Source organism: Pyricularia pennisetigena, chromosome 3 (genome assembly GCF_004337985.1).
Source record: "Pyricularia pennisetigena strain Br36 chromosome 3, whole genome shotgun sequence".
NCBI classification, from domain to species: domain Eukaryota; kingdom Fungi; phylum Ascomycota; class Sordariomycetes; order Magnaporthales; family Pyriculariaceae; genus Pyricularia; species Pyricularia pennisetigena.
This window is the reverse complement of record NC_043742.1, coordinates 6,797,511-6,807,484: the sequence shown is the minus strand read 5'-3', so window position 1 is coordinate 6,807,484 and position 9,974 is coordinate 6,797,511. Positions and strand designations below refer to the sequence as shown.

The window sequence follows — 9,974 nt, the reverse complement described above, 5'->3', positions numbered from 1 at the left end:
GCTGTTTCGCGGGGGGCGGGGAGGGAAGCTCAGTGAGTGATAATGATTTGCTGCTGTGATATGGTATAATCATGCATGCGTTTCCGATAATGGCAAATGTTAACAACTCTTTTCCTTGGTTTCTCTTATTGTTTATTGATCCACGATCCACGTTCCACGAAGCTTCTCCCCCCGCCCTTTGTAAGAGATAAAAAGAATTAGGATTAACTTTATTAGTCTTGCGAAGGCCCCCCTTACCCAAGAAAACAATCACTGCTCATCGTATTGTTGTAAAACCAACCAACCAATCAAGTGATCAGGTCGAGGTATGTTCGACTGTCAACAGGGCGAAATCTCACCGGCGCGAAGCCAAGGCGTGGCGCTCATGCAAGCACTTAAAAAGCGAGGTCAGATAGATTATCTCTCGACCAGTCGTTTCAAGCTTGTTGGCATGCCTTCGAACAAACTGTCAAACTTCGACGAGTCGAAAACCTTGCACACATCTACTCGGTGTCTTTCTGTATAGTGTAAGTTGGCTTGTCAGAGAGGAGAAAAAAAAGAAGACGAAATCAGGATCGATATAATCTTTACAGTTGCGATCCATACGATGTTCGGCCCTTTTAAATTTAATTGTTTCTTTTTCCTTCTCATATGTTTCACTCTTGGTGTGTTATCATGATTGCACTTGCTCTTCTCCAAAATCCCGCACGGTCGACGACGACGGCTGGGTGCTAATGCAACCACTTTATGATGGCGAATACCATAGATAGATTACCGAGCGTTCTGTTCAAAGTTGAGATGGACCAAGGTAGGCTTAGGTCAAAAGTCAACATCTAGCCAAGTTGAGCTAGAGATGAAGTTGTTGCCTGTATAGTACAAAACTTTGCACGCTAGCTGCCAAGTGCTTTACCGAAAGCACCCAATGTGGGCAGGTAATAAATAGCGTTTCGAGCAACGGGGTTGTTACTGAATAGGCAATATAGTATGAACCCATGGCGCGCACGTTACCCCTGCGCAGATTAAAATGCTGGGTTAGGTAGGGCTGATGATTGATCATGGGACGGCTTGGAGAGAGGCTGGTAAAGTCTCTGAAGGGCTCTCAGGGAAGATGGTCCCCTGGGCCTCTAGGGAGTAAGTCAGTCAATCGATGCCGATTTACTTTACTCGAATACTGGATGCCAGCCATCGAAATTATATCAAGCGTCGGGCATAATTTTTCTTCTTCTCTCTCTCCCTCTCTCTCTCTTTTTTTTTTTCTTTCTTTTTCTTCGCAAGACCAGGCAAGTCCCATAGAACAATCCCCTCCGGTACTTTTTTTGCCTGTGCACACAATGCAAAGGCTGCTTGGTGCCGAGCTATCATACCCCGACTTGCAATGATTGAAAAGCCCAACGCCAACCACCTGCCTCCATCGACTGTTGGTGCTGCCGGTGCGGATCATCTTGTCCACTGAAAACTTGGGATCAAGTTAGCGTGAGTACCTTGCATGCCTAGAACCAAAGCCCATCTCGCATCCTGTGCCTCATGCAAGTCGAACCAACCAAACACTGTTCAGCATGCAGATGTCCGTTAGATGCAGACGCAGGGATGCTGGCTGAGCAGTGTCTTCCTTCGGGGTCGGCTGCTCTTTGATAGTTTGCGTGGCAGCATCAAGCAATTGACTCACACCTGCAGCTTGCCGTTCATTACAGTCTCCACTTAGGGCAGGCTGCCTCTTGCCAACCAGTGGACCTTGGTTGGTACAGTACAGCACCTTACTCAGCTTTCGCGGTAGCTCTAGCTTCGCTGTCCGCCACTATTCAACAACGACCCCTTGCCTTGGCTATAGGGCCAGTGGTGATTCATGTCACGATCGCATACAAACCAGTTGGAGGGGGGTTTACGCCTGAGTTCTGTGCATTGAGAAGAACAACGTGAGGAGCACATCTGCCGACACGCCATTGTCAAGTGCCGTCACCACCCAAACGCGGGCGCTTGACGCTCGGATGCTTTTTTTTTTTTCTTTTTTTTTTTTTTTTTTTTTTTTTTTTTCTTTCGTTTCGCAAGTGGCCTTTTCTCGGAGCCGCAAAAAGAGAGAAAGAGAGAGAGAGAAAAGACAGCAAGGGGTAGAGGTCACAAACACGGCGGCTGCCAATACCAGATGTGATACAGCAAGCATCGTGTTGGCGAACCTGGAATGGAATGCTCACTGCGCAGCTTTGCTATTGCCTACATGTCCAGTCTTGTCTAGTGGTGGCAATTACTGCAGTAAAGAGTCGCCTACCTCTTCAAAATTAGTGCAACGCTTTTAGCTGACCGCATGCATCGTCCCCCACTTTGCGCCTTGGTCATCGTTTTGTTGCGTCTATTCGTAAATCCTTTGTCTACTGCGTTGCTCCGGAATGTCTTTTAATTCCCGAGGCGCTACCTTAGGATCTCTCCCTCTTGGTTGTTCAAGTTTACAAGGGTTTACTCAATGATTCCGTCATCGATCATTAGTTTCTATCCTTGGTATCTGTAGGTTAGCGGGACCCAATGAATACTATGTAGAGGATTCAGGACAGGCTGGTCATTACTCCAGTACCCTCCTTACGTCCTTACCTGGTTGCAGCTCAGGGGAGCTCTGTCACTATCTCCACCAGGCCGACTCAGCTTGTCCAGGCTCGAGGTTGCGGCAACACAACAGCGGCACTGCGATTCGTCCGTCATTGGCCTACCAGGGCCCGTTCCATCGGCGCTTGCACCCATCATCACAAACCATACGCCGTGTCTTTTGTGTGTTTGTATGTCTCCAATTATTAGATTCGAGTACTGTAAATTCCCCCGGAATCTCCGGGCTGGCAACATTTAATGCGTTCCTTTTGGATTTTCTCACAGCCAACCAATAAGCCACCCATTTCCCAACGTCAACCTTTTCCTTTGGGCGCGGAGTCGGAAAAGTGCGGTCGGTCCCCGCTTGCCTTGCCGTGCTTGTGCACCCAATACCCGATCCACTACAAAGTCGACTGCGGATTACTTGGGTGCGAGGGGCCCCTGTACGCTTTTCGCAGGACGTGCTGTAGCGTCCTGTGTGTAGCGTAGCAACCTGAGGAGCGAGCGAGCAAAAGTGAGCGGTTATATCTCTTTGCCTCCCTGGTCTTAGCGAACTTTCCGCCCCGGCGCATCCCCTCGGGAGCCTCCCTATTATTATCATTATTTTTTTTTTTTTTTTTTTTTCATCCCGTCTCCCGTCAGACAGAAGACTGCCATCTGGTTTAGTTACTTTTGCGTTTTTTACTGTGTGTGCTTGCTGCATTCCTGACTCTTGTTTTCTTGCTTCCCCTTCCCTGCGAGTTTGTAGCCGGCGACACTGTCTGTCTATCTCGGCCATTTGATTTCTCAACATACCGGGTACAAAAATTTACAGGGTATGTACCTGTCAACCATCATATGGGAAATCGTTACTTTTCTTCTCCCTTACCCTACATCCCAATCAAAGTGGTGCCTTTACCCGCACGTAGCCCACCAACGCTACAGTACAGTCCGTTTTGCCCGCTTGTTTGCTCTGGCAACCACAAAGATTGTGGACCCCTAAATGGGCTTCAGACTTTTTTTTCTCCTCCCTTCCCTCTTTTCAATGTCTTCGGAGGGCACTCAGGTTTTGTCGTACAAAAGCAACAACCGCGCGGGAATTGACTCGCTAACAAAGTGAAAGGGTTGGGTTTTGTGCACAGAAACAAATCTGTAATGAAATAAACGGCCTGCCACAATTTCCCAATTCCAATTCCCACTTGGCCAAAGTCTTATTTTTCTCTTTGCAAGAGACGCTACCACCAAAGCAAACCAAAAAGGCAAAGCAAACCACGCTAGCTTACGATCAGATACGCCCTATTTTTACGAACCATTTCAGTAATGACCCAAATGACAACCGAGCTTGGATTCGATCCCGAGATTTAGAATTCCTCCCCCGAACGAGTACCCGTCATTTTTTAGGCTCATTTTGCAGGGGTTGCTTCTGCTTTAAGGATTTCTCGGCAACCCCCGCGTATGCATTGTTGCAACGACACAGCAACACACCCACTCTACCAAGAAGTCACCCAGGACTTCGTTTGTGCTCTCCTCCGTCTCTCTTCGCTCTGCCGCGGGTAATATTGAAAAGCAGCCTGGTCTAGCAGCACCTTACCTTCGCAACTGAGCGCAGTCCACATCCCACGTGAACCTCAACCAAGAGCGATTAATGTTCGGGGCTGGAATGTACCTTTTCTGAGGTCGTTCGCATGCGTGGCCATAACCGGGACTGCGCCAAGAATCTCTGGATCTGAACTGATATGACTGGAGAGCGATTGGATACCAGGTATGCTAACTTTTGGTTTCTGTCTTGTTTCTTGCCCTGTGCTATCGTGTCGGCAACTCTGGGTGCTTGCTATCCAAGACTTTTGTATCTCCTGTATCAAAGATCTCAGCTAGGCAGGGCCCATATCCCAGAGGCACCAGTATCTATTCTCTCAGATACACCTCAAGTTTAGCCATCTTTCTGCTGGTACTTTTTCTACCTACGTTACTTGGAGATGTAAGAGGCTTACCTTTTTCGTTGCCATCAAAACAGCTTTGGTAACCGGCGGGCCTTATCACCTTCTGCAACTTTCTCTCACGGTACACCCTCGACGGCACTCTTACCGAGCCCTGTATTCGAAACTTTAGACGATCAGCAGAACAGCGAGGCGTACGGTGTGCCTCGCCTGGAAGAAGGCGTTTCTCCTCTCGGCGCAAAATTTAAGCATATTGGAGGAGATTCATCGCCACGAGACCTTGATTGGGGTGGCTTTGGCGGCAGGGATCCTTTTAACCAAATCACTGGACAAGACGCTGTGAATAGCCGCAAGAGAACTCGTTTAGCAAGTGGCTTTGAAACGTCTTTGTCTGACCCGGCCGCACTCAAACCACTGTCCGACCCTTCGAATCGTCTCCCATTGTCACATCCTAACGGGGAAGACTCGGTACCTCGACCCGAAGAGCCACCGCCTAAAAGAGCGAGAAAGGTCCGGCGGCGAGACGCCGGACCCGCTGACCAAGGGCAAACAATAACACCGCCATCTTCGACCCACAAAAGGACATCTCGGCGAAAGCCCGTCCCCAACATCAATACCGAACACGAGACCATGCAGGATGCTCAAGGATTCCATGATTTTTCTGGGACAGGCGCCCCGGATCCAAACGATATGCCTGTGTTCGTGACCTCGCCCGGTGACATGTTTGCCTATCCCTTGTCAGCACCGGCGTCGGCGTCTCTCTTTCCTGACCCAAACATGTGGAATAACAACGGCGGCTTTTCAGGCCTGGGCCTGGATATCGACTTTGGCGCCGCTGGCTCGGGTATGCTGCAGGGTCATCACACCTTGAGCCCAACGCAGCATATTTCCATGGACCCATCAGGTTGGGACGCGACGGCCCAGATGTTCCAGGATGCCAGCACACAGGCTCAAGATGGACAGCTTGGACAAACCCAGGCAGATGTGCAACATACACAACCACAGCCCCAACCTCAGCAGCAACGGAGCACTTCGCGTTCGCAGAACAAGCAGCGACGCCCCACGAAACGTGAACGTCCACTTGCACCCAAGACAACCACATCAAGCGGCGACATATCGTTCACTGCAGTATCCGCTTCGCTCGATCAGGTCTCTTTGGGCTTGGACAGCACAGAACTTTACCAAGGATCCTTTGATGACCCATTTAGTGTATCCCACACGAGTGACGGCGTGAATCCTGGTTTGCTTCTCAGTAGACCCTCATCAGTCAACATGGACGGTCCGTCCCACAGGGTGCAGCCACAGACACACGTCTCTCTGAGCTCGGCTTCATCGGGTGTGGTCCGGTCCTCCTCTCAGATCCAAGATTTTGGCATATCCAAAGCGTCTATGCGCGAGCTGGCGCCCTCTAGGCCGGTAAGCAGCAGAGCAAACACAGTAAATCCACCCGCAAAAACCAGTGTGGCTCGCCCTGCCGTGTCTAGGAGCTTCAGCGAACACAGAAGCCAGAAACGGACAGGTAGAGCTTCGGGAACCAACAAAATGCCCGTTCTTGCACCAGCCACGCAAAGGCCCTTGCAACCTCCTCCCCACCTTCAACCGCAGCAGCCGCCGCAGCGGCCTCTCAGTCGACCTTCGTCAACCGGTAGCATGCGATCTTCAGGCCGGTCTTCACCATTCAAAGACCACCACCACTCCCGTTTGTCGAGTTTGAACTCCATCCCTGAGGCATCCCCCCAGCCGCAGCTCGCGTTCAGGCCGACCCTCGCCAGGATCACCGTAAACGCGGACGGACATGCTAGCGTGGAGGAGGTATTTCCAAGCAGACGGACGCGCTCGGCACGCTCGGGGCGCTCGGCTGAGGAGGAGTATGACGACTATGCGTCTTCGACCGATGATGAGGAGATAGTGATCCCGGCCAAATGTAGAAGGCCTCGATCATATGCCCTCCCGGACTCTTTGGAAGTTTCCGGTTCTAGGCCAAGGTGGCAGGAGACTGGTGGGCGGCTACTACCTCACGAAATATCTCTCCAGCATGACGAAGAAAGCGATGCCGAGACAGTGATAAATGACGGCGCTGGTGGTGCCGAGAGTGAACTCAGGAGACTGAGGCAGCGACAAACAGCGAATCACGGCAGCCCAAAGAAGCTGAAAATCTCGGCCACTCGCAGTTTCAGCGGACATCATTCACACCCTGCCTTGCTATCCCCAGCGACAATGACAGAGATGAGCCTGCCGACGCCATCGTCGCGAAACCGTGTTCGATGCGTTTGCGCCGGTAGCCCTGGGGGCGAGCAAACAGTCGACGGGCTTATGGTGCAATGGTAAGCTTGTGGGGAAGACAAATCTGCGCTGGTCAGAGGGCGAGGCGACGTGCTTTTTATGCTAACTTTTGTTGCCCCCGTAGTCAATCGTGCGAGATGTGGCTTCACGGAAAGTGCATCAACGTGAGCAAGCGCAACATGCCGTCCGTGTACATCTGCTCATTCTGTGCCGAGACTCCGAGGAATCGAAGGAATGTGGCTCTGGGAGCATCTTCACCTCTGGCGCACAAGTCCTTTGCCAAGTTTCGGTGAGGGAGGGGATCGCAGTACGGAGCCGGCCTTGTGGTTCTTAGTTCATGAGACACACGCCTCTTTGTCTGGTTGGGTTGTTGTGGCCCAATAGGTTTCCGAGATGCTCGTGGGACTCCTCTTTTGATGATAATTTCAACGAGGTCGTCCTCATGAACTTGGACTCTTGCATTTCTTGATTTTGCTGCCGGTTGTTTTGTAGTTTTGAGGGGCACAATGCGGGCATATACACAGCGACCATGGGATGACATACAAATGATAAACATGAAGGATGGCCAAGGGGATGGCGATACCCAAATATATACGTTGCATGAGTCGACTGTGGGAATTTTGGACTGTCTGTATGAATGGGCAGCAATGCATAGCACAGCATAACATAACGTGTCTATATATAGTTGCCAAAGGGCACTAGGATTTCATGAGCAGTCAATGTGAGCTGCAGGTGCTATCACCTGTATGAAATGATATGCCTTCTAATCTTGGTAGACTCCAAGGGGACCCAAGATCCAGGATACTCAAACGCCATGTGCTACGTTTCCCAAATAAAAATAGCCAGCTGCAACGGCACCCACCAACCACCAACAGCAAACTCGGACTTGTACCCACGACGGCGTTATCGATTAGCTGAGCTCAGGGAGGGAGCCGGTGTCGGACGGCGGGGTTTCGACTGGTCCCATGTCTTCCTCCACCATTTAGTGGGCGCGGAGGTTGATCGGAGGGAGCTTTGCTTTCGACGGCAGCAACTTACACGAACAAGGTCGAGCTTCTTGGTTTGAATGAGCTTCGGGGCCCAATTCTGCAACTCATTTAAATTGCCAATCGAGACTTTGCCCCTCGGATCCCCGGATACCTCTTTTCTCATTATTATTGTCTACAACACTCCTCGAGAAAGACTGCCTGCCGGACAGACGTTTCGACGAACGAGGGATTGAAAATCATTTCTCATTTTCATCTGTTTATCTTGTCTTCCCTTCACAAAGCTCCCCGCCATGTCGTCGTTCAACATTGTCGTATTTGCCGGTGACCACGCCGGCCCTGAGGTGCGTTTTCCTGGCCATTTTGAACGGACAGTAAACTTCCGGTTGCACCTGCAATCTTCCCGACTTCGTCTGCTTCGTCTGTGTGTATGACGTTCAAGCCAACTAACTGCTTACAATGGATCGCCGTTACAGGTCGTCGCCGAGGCTGTCAAGGTGAAAACCATCTCATTCCATAAGCTAGCCTGTAGCTGGTGGCAAAGGCGGATGGCTGGTTGAATAACGAGTTGCTTGCTAACTGCACGGTTTTCTTTGCCCCTACAGGTTCTCAGGACTGTTGAGGAAAAGAGCAAGACGGGTGTCAAGTTCAACTTGCAGGATCATCTGCTAGGTGGTGTAAGTTTGACTTTTTGCTTGACCACCCCGATGCTTCCCTGTACGCACGCGCCTTTTTGGTTTCTGGGCAAGGCCACGACTTTGCTTGGCGAAAGGCACACCAAGGCTTTGCGGCGTTGCGGCAGCGTGCCAGATTCAAAATTCTGAAAGAGCCCCATTTAATTCTCCCTGAATAGCGAAAGGAACCCCTTGCTAAAACCGGACAAATTAACCTCAGGCCTCAATCAACACTCATGGTAGCCCCCTAACCGACGAGGCCCTCGCTGCCGCAAAGTCCGCCGACGCCATCCTCCTCGGCGCCATCGGCGGACCGGAATGGGGCCCCTCGTCACCAGTGAGGCCGGAACAAGGTCTCCTCAAGCTCCGAAAGGAGCTCGGCACATTTGGCAACCTCCGCCCGTGCTCGTTCGCCTCGGACTCGCTGGTGGACTTTTCGCCGCTCAAGGCTGATGTCTGTCGCGGCACCGACTTTGTCGTCGTCCGTGAGCTCACCGGAGGCATCTACTTTGGCGACCGCACCGAGGACGACGGCTCTGGGTATGCGCTCGACACGGAGCCCTACTCGCGCCACGAGATCGAGAGGATAGCCCGCCTGGGCGCCCAGCTGGCCCTCGCCCGCAACCCGCCCGCTAAGGTCTGGAGTCTGGACAAGGCCAACGTCCTGGCTACGAGCCGGCTGTGGAGGAAGGTGGTTGACGAGATCTTTGCCAAGGAGTTCCCCCAGCTCGAGTTGGGCCACCACCTCATTGACTCGGCCGCCATGCTTATGGTCAAGAACCCCAGGGCGCTCAACGGCGTCGTCATCACCAGCAACCTGTTTGGCGACATCATCAGCGACGAGGCTAGCGTAATTCCCGGTAGCTTGGGCCTGCTGCCTAGTGCCAGCCTGGGTACCATCCCGGACGGCCAGAGCCGGTGCAACGGAATTTACGAGCCCATTCACGGTAGGTTTGAGATGGTCGACCTGGTTGATTTTGTTTTTGCCAAAGTTCAACTTTCTGTTGCATTGTTTCCGGTATAGTCTGACAATAGTTCCTATCTTCAGGCTCCGCCCCCGACATTTCAGGCAAGGGCATCGTCAACCCCGTGGGCACGATCCTTTCGGTGGCCATGATGCTTCGCTACTCGCTGCGCATGCCCGCCGAGGCTGACGCGGTCGAGGCCGCCGTCAAGGCCGCCATCGACGGCGGTGTCAGGACCAAGGATCTTGGCGGTAACGCCGGCACCAAGGAGATGGGTGAGGCCGTCATTGCAGAGCTGAAAAAGCTGCTGTAGAATTTTGTACGAACAAGAGACGGAAAAAAGTAAAAACATGAAAAAAGACCAAAAAAAGAAATCATGACGAGCCCACTGTCCCTGTTGGATAAACAACAGGTGTCTTACTGGCAGTCAGTTGGGCTTGTCTGTCTTGTGTGGTGTTTGAGGGTTCGCAAAGGGTTCACCAAAAAAGGGATGCGTTTCTTAACTCTTACTCTTTGTCTTTTGAGCTGTTTTCACCCGGACCTATATTGCAGTTAACGCTGGTGCAGACTAATATTCGAAGATGACAATATTTTCTCGAC

The 9,974-nt window shown here is 51.6% G+C and overlaps 3 protein-coding genes across 3 annotated transcripts; 2 read left to right on the top strand and 1 right to left on the bottom strand.

Annotated features, from left to right (window-relative positions):
• Positions 1-2,547: 2,547 nt before the first annotated feature.
• PpBr36_03604 (uncharacterized protein) lies at positions 2,548-2,667 on the bottom strand (the record flags this gene model as incomplete). The annotated part of the gene is made up of 1 exon (XM_029890775.1): positions 2,548-2,667. One exon carries the CDS (start codon positions 2,665-2,667, stop codon positions 2,548-2,550), a length of 120 nt encoding a protein of 39 aa, XP_029754241.1.
• Positions 2,668-4,265: 1,598 nt separating this feature from the next.
• PpBr36_03603 (uncharacterized protein) lies at positions 4,266-7,042 on the top strand (the record flags this gene model as incomplete). Its single annotated transcript, XM_029890774.1, has 3 exons — positions 4,266-4,291; positions 4,544-6,790; positions 6,874-7,042. The coding sequence occupies 3 exons, from the start codon at positions 4,266-4,268 to the stop codon at positions 7,040-7,042; spliced, it is 2,442 nt and encodes an 813-aa protein (XP_029754246.1).
• A 986-nt stretch (positions 7,043-8,028) lies between these two features.
• Positions 8,029-9,687, top strand: PpBr36_03602 (uncharacterized protein; the record flags this gene model as incomplete). Its single annotated transcript, XM_029890773.1, has 5 exons — positions 8,029-8,079; positions 8,212-8,232; positions 8,341-8,412; positions 8,630-9,356; positions 9,458-9,687. 5 exons carry the CDS (start codon positions 8,029-8,031, stop codon positions 9,685-9,687), a joined length of 1,101 nt encoding a protein of 366 aa, XP_029754247.1.
• Positions 9,688-9,974: the final 287 nt, after the last annotated feature.